General features: G+C 37.5%; 1 protein-coding gene across 2 annotated transcripts in view; it reads right to left on the minus strand.

Moving 5' to 3' along the window:
• Positions 1 to 13,281, minus strand: part of LOC129281651 (uncharacterized) — a 31,607-nt gene that overhangs the window by 8,860 nt on the left and 9,466 nt on the right. For both annotated transcript variants that reach the window (XM_064113103.1, XM_064113104.1), the window contains exons 3-6: positions 3,229 to 3,420; positions 2,533 to 2,639; positions 1,720 to 1,828; positions 190 to 549 (exon numbers count right to left, since the gene is read on the minus strand). In XM_064113103.1, coding sequence (XP_063969173.1) covers positions 190 to 549; positions 1,720 to 1,828; positions 2,533 to 2,639; positions 3,229 to 3,420 — 768 coding nt within the window. The remainder of the gene's footprint in view (positions 1 to 189; positions 550 to 1,719; positions 1,829 to 2,532; positions 2,640 to 3,228; positions 3,421 to 13,281) is intronic.

Genomic DNA, 13,281 nt, shown 5'->3' on the forward strand with positions numbered 1-13,281 from the left:
TGTAAGTGAAGCAATTTCATATGACAATGTTTTCGAACCGAAAAAAATGTCAAAGCAATTTCGGTTGAAGAATCTTGCTTTTGTTTTCTCCCTTTCCTTTATTTTGATTTTTTTAGTTCAGCTTAAGTGGCTGCACATTATTGGGCTTCCTGTGGTATTTTCAAATGCGTTATGATTTCATTTACTTACCGTGGTAGCCTTCGTATCCCATTTGATTTTGATGGCTCAATTCAAATGTCGCATCCATGTTAATCCGGTATTGCGTCTCCTGTCGACTGTTCATGACGACCTGGTACGGCGGCGGCGGCGACTGCGGCGTGCTCGCCGGCGTCGACGCTACGGTGCTGCACGGTGAAACGGAGGTACCGTGCGTCATGCCGGACGAGTACGCATTCGGTGATGCGAAGTGGACACCGTTTGATGTGGTCATCGAATACGGGGTCATCGGTGACTGGAGGGTGGATGGGGGCGACATCGGTGACAGTAAGTTATTCGATGAGACCGAGCCGTTTGGTTTGAAAACACACTTGAAATTCAGACTCATGTGATCTAAAACAAAACAAAAAAATACATTTCTTGGAATTCACAATGTTCATGGGTGTTAGTTGTATTAAGAAGTATTCTATTCCTTAAACCATTTCATTGTATTGTGTTGAAAGGTCAGGGTTTGGGATACTATTTTGGGAACATAATCATGATTACCAGCATTGACTGTTCTTAACACCGCTTTTAGGAATATGGAATATAAAATGACAAGAATTTCACACCACGGATTCCAAAAGAATAAAAGTGATGAAGTCTCAGAGCATACTACTTTAAATTCATTGAGAAAGAAAGGAGTGGATTTAATGATTTTTCGAATGCTGCATACCAGTACTCTAAATGGTATCTCATGGGCAATTATAATCGAAACACCTTTTCTGCTGGTTACGGGCGTTATTTTGTTATATTTCTCTGTTTTATCATCCCTATAATATACAAAATACGAATAACGAAAAAGCTATACACATTAATATGAAGAAGGACCGTAAAACTAAAAACCCAAGTAACTTCCAGGAATTGTAAGGTCAGAGCAATTCCACGAAAATGACGCCTTGGATTGCCCCGAGGGAATAACCCATTGTTTCCTCCTTTCTCACTAATGCACCCGAGATACAGTACACTTCAAAAATTAAAACATGCTTTTGAATATCACAGTAGGATTTCCTACACACAATCATCACCTCTGGCACGGGCTCTGGCATCCTACATACGCTATCCGACAAAAAAAATATAAGCGGATATTCTCAGAAATATTGATAGTTATATCCATCCTATAACGCACTGTATTTGACCTAAATCGTTCCGATATTCTACTTTCGAGAGGAAGTTATCCACATTACTCGTCGTTTTTCCACGAAAGTCACCGAATATAGAACAGAAGTCCAATCGATTGATACCAAGAGCACGTACACTTTGCCATTGTTAATCCAGTAATGCTTACATTTGATTTGTATTCAAATGCAGAATAAATGTCATTCATTTTAATTAACGACCATTCTTTCACCGCAAAGTATTGTCGATCGGGAAATGCATAGACCTGCAGGAAGTCGTTTAATCATTTTCTATCATTAATTATTCTACATGTTTTAAATGCCAAGGCCCATCGGTCGAATATAGCATTGTTGAACATTTTTAATACAAGAAGATATAGATTGTGATTGTATGAGGATTTTTTACCTGATTTTGCAGCACGTATTTCAGCCATCCTCTTCTTCAAAAGGTCCTCTTTTAATTCATTGCTCGTATTGGGGAGTTTGGTCATCGAAGAAGGATCCATTTTAAGATTCTTTGGATGTAAAAAAAAAAAGATGTCACGTAGAATTAAGATTTCCGTTTCCATGATATCATTTGATATGATTCGCAAGAAAATGGGTATAGAACTGTTGAGTACATAACTAAAAGATATCAAACAGCGCAAACGTTATAATTTGCTCTGGCGGTGATGGAGGAAAATCTACAAATTACCAATGTCAGAAAGCGCAAACGTTATAATTTGCTCTGGCGGTGATTGAGGAAAATCTACAAATTACCAATGTCACAAATTTCAATATTAATGATTAAAACGGTAAAACAATTAGCTGAAATCTTGTGGTATATTGAACTCTTAATCAGAACTTCTTAATAAAAATTTAAAAAATGAACAGCTAACATTGATTATTAAAGTAAATCGTAATTACTCGTATTCTTCGTTAAAGCGAATTACGTTTTGGCGAACCCGTTATACTGTTATATTCGTTCATATTTCACTGTAGAACAAAATTATTACATTAAACCTGTACACAGTAACAAAAAATAACACGTTGTTAAGGCATGTTAAGCCCGTCGCTCTAACGACAAGTTTGTTTGTTTTTTTGACTTTTGAACAATTGGGAAAACTCTTTTTGAATTGTTTAAACTTTTTTTTACAGCTTGTTTAGAATTTCAAACATCCTGTTTAAAACTTTAAACAAAACATTACTTACTTGATTACAAACTAATGTATATTCTTACCTCAGAGGAAGGAATGATAAGGCCGTTTCTTTTCCGATGTTTCTTGTCGGTTTTGTTCGCCCTGTTCTTAGATGAACTTCTTTGTCTCTTGACCACTTTACATCCTCCTAATTAACAAAAAAATGCATCATAATAAATATATATATATATTTAACCATAATAATTCATCATTGTTATACTAATACTCCATAAGGTATTGAAAATAAATTTGAATAACTCTTGAGTCGGCTCTGGTGATAAACAAGTAATCGATCATCTCATTATTATCACGAGCCTATATGTTACTGAACTAAAGTAAATCATAAACATAATTTCAAAATGCTTCTTAAGCCTAATCTAAAAAATAAAAATTTAAAAAGAGTTAAATTTCAAGGTGTAATTTTAACACCCCATGTAGTGTGGGGTCCTGTAGGGATACAAATGGGTCCCGTTTCATATATAATAACAAATGCACAATTTCTATAACAAATGTACAATCAGCCAATCAGATTGAAGAATTTCAATAGCTTTTAACTGTTATTGCAAATTTTTAATTATAACAAGTTTTATGAAACGACCCCCGTGGTGTCAATTTTAACGCCCCACTTTAATGAGCTGCCGCTTCTGCTGCAACTACTACTGCTGTTGTTTTCGTGGTTAATGTTATTGTTGTTGTTGTTGATGTTGTTAGCAGAGAACATTTTAAAGCAAACATACCTTCCGATTCCTCCCTCTGTCTCCTTGTCTTCTTGGGATGAAGACGGTAGACCTTGTAGGCGTCGTTGCCTTTCGTCTTCCCCTTCTCTCTCAGTTCTTCGATGTCCGGGAGGGAGTTGATGGCGCACCGGAAGTTGGCCTTCCAGACCTTCGGGTTCGCCTTCGGACTGTCCGTCGTTGGGTCGTACTTTTCTGCAGATTCAAAAATGGGGGAAATAGGAAATACACGATTTATGATGGTGACTTTTTTACATGATTTGTCATTGACATATTTTTGTAAACACACTTTAAATGTTGACAATGTTGATTTTTCTCTTTAAAAAAAATAAATTTTTACTCGCTTTTCACTCTATGAAATTAGAGTGACTTTAGAGTGAAATTCACTCAACAACGAGTGAAAGTATAATTAATGTAGTGAATTTTATTCGCTTCATCGGAAGAGTACATTATTCACTCGTTTGTTATTACTAATAATGGCTAAGTCTTATATAGCGCTTTTCATGAAATCCATTAAAAAATCAAAATATCAAGGACACTGTAAATCAATATACCCGGGGGGGCCACTTCCATTCACGAGTGGATACCATGCGCGACCATGGGGTCTCGAAAAGCACCCTAAACACGTAATTTCCATATTCTGAAAATGCACCCCTTAACAAGTATTGGCGTGTGAAACTCTACCCTTAACAAGTATTGTAAACAAAACGATACTCTTGGCAAATATTCCCTGAAATGAACCCCTAAACAAGTACGGGAATGTTTTATTGTTACGGGTCCTTCGGTCGTCGGCTTTACCTTATTTGGTTTAGTACGACCCCACCTTTTAAACCTCGCGCAAATCGGACTCTAAACACGTAGTGTTGGGGCAAAATTGACATCCTTTATAAAACATTTTAATTTTGTTTTATCATTCCCGCAAATTCGACCCTAAACACGTAATTTTCCTAGCGAAATAGACACCCTTTTTTCATTATTTTTGTGTTTTTGACACCCTTATCACGTTACGTACGTAACGTGCCCTATCGTGAAAAGGACATCCTTTTTACGTGTTTTTTTGGTCGCGCATGGTATCCACTCGTCAATGTAAGTGGCCCCCCCGGGTCAATATACATGTATATACATAATTAGAGAGAGGGAGAGAGAGTACATGGTAGTATCGATATTCTATGTTGTATACAGTGCAAATTTTGATTGCATTATAATGTCTGGTCCCAATAAAACGATTTTAGCCCCCTTCCCGGGTCCACCACACTCCAACCAGTGCACCAACTCATTCTACTCATCCCCCTTCCATCATCATGTGAATAAATCGACGCCCCTGCGCCCCTTCAACAGATGTTGGACAAATCGCCTCACTTTGAATCATTCCCCGACATACTTTATTCAAATAGAATGATTCAACGACCAGTTATCTGCATACCGGGCCGGGGCGGCGGGCACTTGATCCTGACTTTGCGCTGTCGAACCCAGCTGCGCTGCTCATTGGGTGTCGGCCACCATTGGCAAAAATCTTGGAAACAAAGTCACCCGGGTTAAGTTGATTTCCAACATTTGGGTCATGATGGATTTTCGCTGCTCCCGCACGCTTTTGAAGTCGACGTCGCCTTAATAAGGTGATAATTGATTGGTGGTGAATGATTGGCATCAGCGAAACTATGTAAGGATGACTCAAATATACGCGTGGCACTTTTGTCATCTTGTATCATGCATGGTTGATTTCTTGCACCATTAATAAAGAACAAGTTCGTTCGATTCCTGAATTTCTGAATTTAGCCCCCCCCCCCCCCCAACCAAAAACGGTGCTCTTTTTTATGAGGGTTTTTTTTTGCAAAGCAACAAAAGATGGAAGTGCATTCTTCCATAAAAAAATATTGCATTGTTAACATATAAAACAAAGAAGAATCCTACGTTGATTCAAAATAGCAAAGCTATCATGATGACTAGCTGCTTTGAGTGATTCTGCCCTATCTACATACACCATTAGTGTTCCCCCACTTTTAAATTTTTCTAATTTAGAACTGGTAAACCCATCCCTCCTGAAAGCAGAAGAACAAAATTATACCAGCAACAAGCAAAATCTCTCTTTCTTCAGACTCTAAGTTGTATTTTAATTTTAGCAAACTTTGCAATCAATCACGAGTCTCGCAAAGTTGACAAAAGAACTTTCTTCGCAACACTTTATCGAGTTGCCACGAAAACAGATTGTCACTGGTCATATAAAAGTATATTTAAATGTCGGATATAATATGAATTATATGTCATTATCATGGCGTAAGAGTTGGTGGACATGAAGAAATATTAGATGTGATCTTGCACTCGATTTCCAAGACGCTGGCTCTCCAGGGAGAGGAGAGGTCGATAAAACGCTACGTTCGCGCCCTTTTACTCATAGTCACATTCATTCAAAAGAAATTTCGCCTGTAAACGTAGTCTTTGCTTTGAGCCCTTTTAAGGGCTTCTCACAGAAATAAAGCTGCTTTTGAACTAATAAGACTGATGAAATAATAAATATATCGGAACGCAAATGGTAAATTGACAGATACAAGTAAAAATGAAGTGATGAATGAATAAACATGAATTCAACTAATAAATACAAAAGGAAATACACATAAGATAAGAAAGCAATTCAATTTCGATTCAACTGAATTCAATATTGTAATTCCATATGTGAATATCAATTATTGCTAAATGAATGGGTAATAAGACACAAAATATTTGTTTTAATCTAACAAGCAGAAAACAGGTGATATAATTGTTGTCTATTTATGAAAAAAAACTGTTATGATGGAACGTCATTGGTTTGGAACAATGTGCGAGGAGAAAAGAGTCATCACGACGTGTACATGTACTTGTGAAAGAAAAGGGCTTTATTACTGTAATATTACGGATTCGCGTTTTACACAAAGTCATTTTCTGTAACTGTCACTCTTTGTCTTGTACTTCTTTGTTCCATTTTTATGATTTCTTTTCACAATTTCCACAACGATGGTAAATGGTTTATGGCACAATAATTGTGTTAGGGCTTTTCTATCACCATTCTCCAATTTTCTGTCAACGCTTAAACAAGCACGGGCCAAGCGCTGGAATGTGAAAGAAGAAAAGGGCTTTATTTTCCACCTTAACCACAAACTCTGGGTGAATTATACCAGCTGCGAGTCCTTCTTTATATACCTTTCTCTTTTTATGATCTTTTACTTTGTGTGGTTCAACGCTCCGTTGTTCGTTTTCTTCCAAGGTAAAGTATGTTAAATCGTCACGCCGGCCATTGAGATTGGGGAACGGGGCAGAGGGCCCCCAGCATCTCACGTAACCGCCACCCCCCCCCCCCTCATCCCCGAAAGAGTGTCACCTCTCCAGGGGGAACCCATCTTCAATGCATATGAACATAATATCGGTTTTTTGTTGATTTGATTATAACAATTGTTTATTTATTTTCAATAGGTTCTTAAGACTGAGCCCCCCCCCCCCCGCGCTCACCCCAGACAATTCTAGTACCCCCAGAGAACAATGATAATAAGAGATGTATTGGACCTTGCGGTTGGTTTGCTAAAATTTATGATGCTTAACCTTACAGGGTGAGGATCTTTTTTCTCCTTCATTTTTTATCATTCTTCCTTCCATTTCAAGGAGGATTTGTCAAAAGATGCTATAAAGTTGGCACTACATTTTGCAACTGGCTATTGAGGCCTATATCTTTGGGGTCGAGACGCGTGCGTGTGTGGCCATACTAATAGGTTTAAACTCATAATTGAGGTACTTCTATTTTAAAATAAATAATTCAAATGAGGCAAAACAGAAAGATGTACATTGATTTCGTTTATAGTCTCTTGAAAATTTGTTGAAATACATAGGGTTAGGGCTGGGAGTATATGTACCCCCACCCGGATTGGGAATCCCGTTAACAAAATACTCCATTCGATTATAACTCCGTGGACATGTGATAATAAATCGGCATTGAGGAATTGTATACAAATAACAAGTTAAATTAACATTATATGGACCTTACAGGATTACATTATTCGAATAATCTTGACTGAAATGTATCCGTGTCAGACCGAATCGATCGCAGCGCTCGTGTTTCCTATATTCAGGGTTTGTTTGAGCAGACTACTTGAGAAACCACAACGACAAAGATTACACGCCCACGCACCGAAGCACAGTTGTACAATTGGAATGTAAGGACGATTGGTAATGTTAACTGTGTAAACTGGAAACAATCAAATGTCGTTAACACGGTAGTTTCTCTGATGTTTGGTAATTATTGACTTGCCACACCTGACTTCACACATTATTGTGAATATCCTTTTTTATCCATCAAAATTATCATCTTATCTGAACATTAGAGGTGTGTAATATCACCTTCATGGTTCAACGATTTTCCGGTATCATATCCTACACAGGACTTTAAAACGAATAGGCATATCGATATCATTGGAATGATAATGCGTGTAGCTTTTTCAGATTGGTCGTTACTTTTGTCATTATCACTCGTTAGCTTCAAATCAACCAATCATGAATTTGAACAAAACATAATTGAAAAGAAGGTAAGATTTGAATGAAAACATAATTATAGGCATTTGTGCCAATGTTCATTCATATCAAAATTAATAGACATAATCGACAATTTCGATAAAAGTGAAACACCTGCCCAAAATTACTTGGAGGTGAAATCATCGAGGTCACAAGATAATATGTAGGTGAGAGGGCAAAATCAGGGGCGGATCCAGCATTTTCCAAAAGGGGGGCACATTTTCCCGAGCAAAATTTGACAAGCAAAAAAAAGGGGGCACACTTGTGGTTTAACGGCATTCTTACATTGCAAGTTTTAATTGTGCCTCTCAAAAGGGGGTAGGGCCGGCTGTGCCCCCCCCCCCCCTAGATCCGCCAGTGGGCAAAATAATCAGTAGAATGCGCCTAAAATAGCTCAGGTTTCACTCCGATGGATTTTGAAAAAACAAGAGGAGATATTGAAAGTTGGGATTATCAAATTATTGATAAAAATGTATATTTTTCCTATGTCCTGTTTCTCTTCCATTGTCGCTACTAATCCTTTCGATTTGATAATAATTTGAAGATACCGTAGTGGTAGCCGACATGTCTCCTTCCCACTCACCCAAAATAAAATATTACTGTCGGTAAAAGTCAGCTGATCAATGTTTCAAAATATTCTAGTAGGTCTCTGGTTTAAATAGGGAAGGAAATGCATAAAAATAAATAATTTTGTTAGTAAAATAATCCCTTGGACCATTTCAGGCAAGTTTCATTTTCTGTGTAACGTTGTCCTTTTCATTGTGATAGAGATTTTTTCTGGAAAATCATACATTTCTAAAACAAATATAAATATGAAAGGGTCTGTACATCACGTATTTAATGCTTTATACGACAATAACATTATTTTAGAACTGGGAAACAACTTCCATATTAATTGCATTTTACTTTTTAATATGAGAAAAATACACGGTATCTGCAAATTAGTGTTAAATGTCACGGTATAGTAGACAAGACAATATGTTCAAATTAAACAATGAAACATTTCTTTTAAAGATTCTGTTGGTATATGGCTTTGTGCAAGTCCGTAGAACTTAAGAAGTACATTCGAGGATGACTGTTTGCACTCTGTAGGCCCAAATGTCGAAATTATGGCAAAATCTATGGATCGCCAACCGTGCGCAGGGGTATAGGCAGGGTCCGGAAGTTGTTCGTTTTAGTCAGGAATAACGGTGTTTTTTTTAAGAGGCCTCCAACAATTTCGTTCTATATCTGCATATAAAAAGGGCCACCATTCACTGCTTCGAACTGTATAAAGGCACAGAATTATAGCAAGTATATTCATTTTATAGGCTGCTGCATGCATTGCACGTGCTTATCTAAGAGGGTGCCACTTATTATTTATGCTTCAAATTCTTAACCTCAGATTCATCGAGGCCTCCGCCTTCGAATAAAATAAGCAAGGAATTTCAAGTTCAATTTCAACAAGGCACGTGGTGTATACTCAGTGCGACATTTGGTAACCCACTTCGATGCTCCCCACTTCCAGCAGATCTAATTACAGTAATGACAATACCGCGATGCGATGGGGGTGCGACCGCAGCGAAATTAGGCTCGCCCACGCATCTCTCCAACATCTCCTCTCCCGAACTCCTCAAGTCAAGACGGGAAAGTTTGTTGACCCCGATACCATCTCCATTTTTTTGTTCTCGAATTCTTTCATCCATATCGCTTCGTCCTTCACTTCCCAAGGGGATTTTCTGACAGTCATGTGACGAAAATTGCGTGGGCGTCTAGCACGTGCTTTTTAGAACAGTCACCAAGTTACACCATGTGGAGCGCAAGAAGCCATAAGCATTAATAGTAAGGCATCCATGGATGTATCCATCCCTTGAATCTGTCATAATTAATCGTTGTCTTAAACATTTGCAACCCATCTGATGTGCCTATTGCCATTGTTGTCATCTTCAACTTTCCTTATCATCCCTGATATCCGCAATGGCGAGATGCTGGCAACGGTATTCAAGAACGTCTTTGAGGCATTGAGTCATCATCGATGACAATGGACGATCGGATGACCCCTCCTCCTACCATTGTGACACGGGTTGGAACAACGCATTCGATTGTTATGCCATGCTTTTTAATATGTCTCATTCATAATTGATCAGCGTTGCCAATAGCAGGCCTTTAAACACCACGGGTACCAGGCAACATCTTGCCAACATCTTGATAGAATGTTGCAACACCATCAGGGCCTTGCCCCCCCCCCCCCCCCCTTCCGGCCAGCGCCCCATCGTTTCCGAAACAATGTACCCACATAGAGGTGTATTGATACGCGGTACATCAAGAGGGAAAGAACATTATTGATTACTACTTTCGAAGAATCAACTGATTGTATGTCTTCATCGCACATTAGCTTAAGCCACTATTAAACTTCTATGGGTACAAATACACGTATTCTGATTTTACTACACTTGTCATAAGACGAATCAACTTGGTCTTTCTTGCTCTTAGCGCAATGTGTATCTCTGAGATTTTCTAACTCGGTCAATGGTTGGCCTATATGATCTATCATTTAAAACAAACCGGGTCGGTCCTATAAACATAAACATAATATCAGTTACACAAGATCCCAGAAATCCCTGTCTGTACATACTTTCGACATAATTCCTGATGATTTCACCATATACATACATATATACACGTAATAGATCAGTTCACTGGTTAGATTGTCATTCAACGACGATAGTCAGACCACAGTCATGAACAACGGTCAAAGATCAGACACCTACATTACATTGTAACCGCTCTTCAATATATAAACATGTATTTGTGGATACGATATTCATTTTCTTCCTGTGATACAGGTAAAATAACATGCAATGATCTATAATAGCACGGAAAGCAAGCCAAAAACCAATTCTTTATTGTAAAAATATCTTCTTAGCTCATATCGTAAATACGGTCACAATAACACTGACATCCTGAATTTGGAACTGCTCATTGTTTATAAATATTTTCTCTGATTATAATCATACTACCGATACATTGAAACTTTTTGCTCCTTAGCAACAAACTGAATTCTACGATTGGGAGATTTATTTTCGTTCTTTTCTACCGTACTCAAAAGTTTTAGAGAATAATATTGGTCAACCTTTAAAGGGATGGTCCAGGCTGGAGATATTATATCTCAATAAATAAAGTTAAATTCATAGAGCAAAATGCTGAAAATTTGATAACGAAGTTATTGAATTATAAATATTTGCATTATTCCGGTGAAACAGTTCTAGGCATGTCTTTATGAATATTCATTAGGTTGGCTGATGATGTCATATCCCCACTTGATCTTTAGTATTTTATTATATGAAATAAGGTTTATTCCAAATTTTTCTACCAAGAACTAAAACAATTGGATTGACAACTGCTTAAGTGCATGAGTTATTTATTGCTGCAACTTATTTTATCATAATGGAGACACATCATTTACACACGTATGAAAAAATGAAACATTTATGATTTCATGTAATAACATAAGAAAAAGGAAAATGATGATGTGACATCATCAGCCCACCTAATGAATATTCATGACCATGTGCATATAAATGTTTTCACAAAATATTGATAAACTTTAAAATTCAATAACTTCGTTATGTGTTATCCGATTTTGATGAAATTTTCAGCATTTTGCTCTGTGAATTTTACTATATTTATTGAGATATAAATACTTCCAGCCTGCATGGGCCATCCCTTGTGTGATAACAATCATAATGTAATAGTTTATTTTACTTTTTGCGATATCCTAATAGTAACTAGGTAGGTTTTATAGGTGATTAAACAATTTTGTTGCGCCTGGCCTCCCGTCGCTATATGCTCTTTTTCATAATTAACCACAATTTGACTGACAACCAACAACGCCACGCGTGGCAGGACTAGTGGTAGACCAATGTTTTGGGACCAACTACCGAGCCTGGTCCAAGACCAAGGGTGTCCTGCGACCATCTTGATGAGACCAACTACTGTTTCTGGTCATAACGACTTAGAGCTGAACACGGGGCGCATCCGTAGCCCAAGGTTGTCAAAAATACAAATGAGAGATAATGAACTGTTTTTTATCAACTTGCGGACGAAAGAGAGGCCTGGTGGGTGTTTCATAACGCTGTTCGTAAGTTAAGAGCGACTTTAAGAACGAATGGTGATCCTTTCTTATGGTAAATGATATTCACCATTAATGTTCATTGGTGATTATTTAGCGCGTAAGAAAGGTTCACCAGTCGTTCTTAAAGTCGCTCTTAACTTACGAACAGCTTAATGAAAAGGCCCCCGGTTTTACGCTTCTTTACAAGAATAATTGTAAACAAACGAATATTGCCTATCAATTCTTTCTTTATTATTATTTGGGGGGGGGGGTATGCACCATTGTAAGGGCATTTATTGAGTAGAATAGGTCCCGTATTTGTACATTCTCAGAAAATCATCATTAATTTTTAGACAAAATGGGTGGACTGTAAAATCTTGATATCAACTTGCGAACGAGAAAGGGAGTTCCTGTCTATTCTACTTAACGAAAAAAAAGTTAACGAATATTGCCGATATATTAATTCAATTTTGGTATCTGCAACATTTTAGAGATCGAGGCAAGAATAGAGTAGAGAGGATCCCGAAATCATTTACATTCTCAAAGAAGTGTTTTTAGACACATTTTGTCAATCAAAATACAACTGATTATTATAATAATCCTATAATAGTTTAAGATATCATAATCAACTTGCAACGATAACTTTTGGGGTGAATTTTATGCAAATCTTCGTAATACTAATACAGACCACATTTGCTCCTAAATATAAAAATGAAAAATTATAGATGTTTAAAATACTCGAGGTTGCTCCGGGGGAACTATAGTGGAGTATTATAGCAGTTTGTCCTTAGTGCATGGGTTTGTATAGTAGCCTGTGGTATTCTGAAACATTTTTCAAAAATCTAACCAATGTTTTAAGTAGGAACACACACGCAGAAAATCTATTAGAACTGCCACAAAAGGGGGTTCTATTGTTGATATTGAATAGCAGAAGAAGAAAGAGAATACCAACAGAGTGTTCGACCGTGACCATTTTATCGCCTTGTTCTTAATTCTGTGCGCCAACATGCATTCGGAAGGGCTTTCCTTGAAACTTGAATTCATTTTTTTTTCTTTCTTCAAACGGCCATCATAGAAGCACTCAGTGTAGAAATTGTATTTTATGGACATGTTTTCTTGAGTGCGACAAAAGAAAATGTAATGTATCTAAATTTGTCAGGAACGTTGGGAGATGGAGGGAGTACCGATAGCATTATTTTCTTCTTGTGTTGTGGGATAGGTATGCCATTGAGGCCTCATTCATAATCATATGAATCTATAGATCAGAACATAATATTAATTTTACAGGCATTATATTGCATGGAGCACGCGTCATCTTGCAACGGATCAAACACTCTTTCCGTTCATAAAATAAGGAAGGAAAGGGAGAGAGAATAAAAAGATCGAGTGAGGCCATTCCGAACTGGTGACTGTACTCGTAGTAAGTCTGG

The sequence above is a fragment of the Lytechinus pictus genome, chromosome 18 (assembly GCF_037042905.1).
Source record: "Lytechinus pictus isolate F3 Inbred chromosome 18, Lp3.0, whole genome shotgun sequence".
In the NCBI taxonomy this organism is placed as follows: Eukaryota; Metazoa; Echinodermata; class Echinoidea; order Temnopleuroida; family Toxopneustidae; genus Lytechinus; species Lytechinus pictus.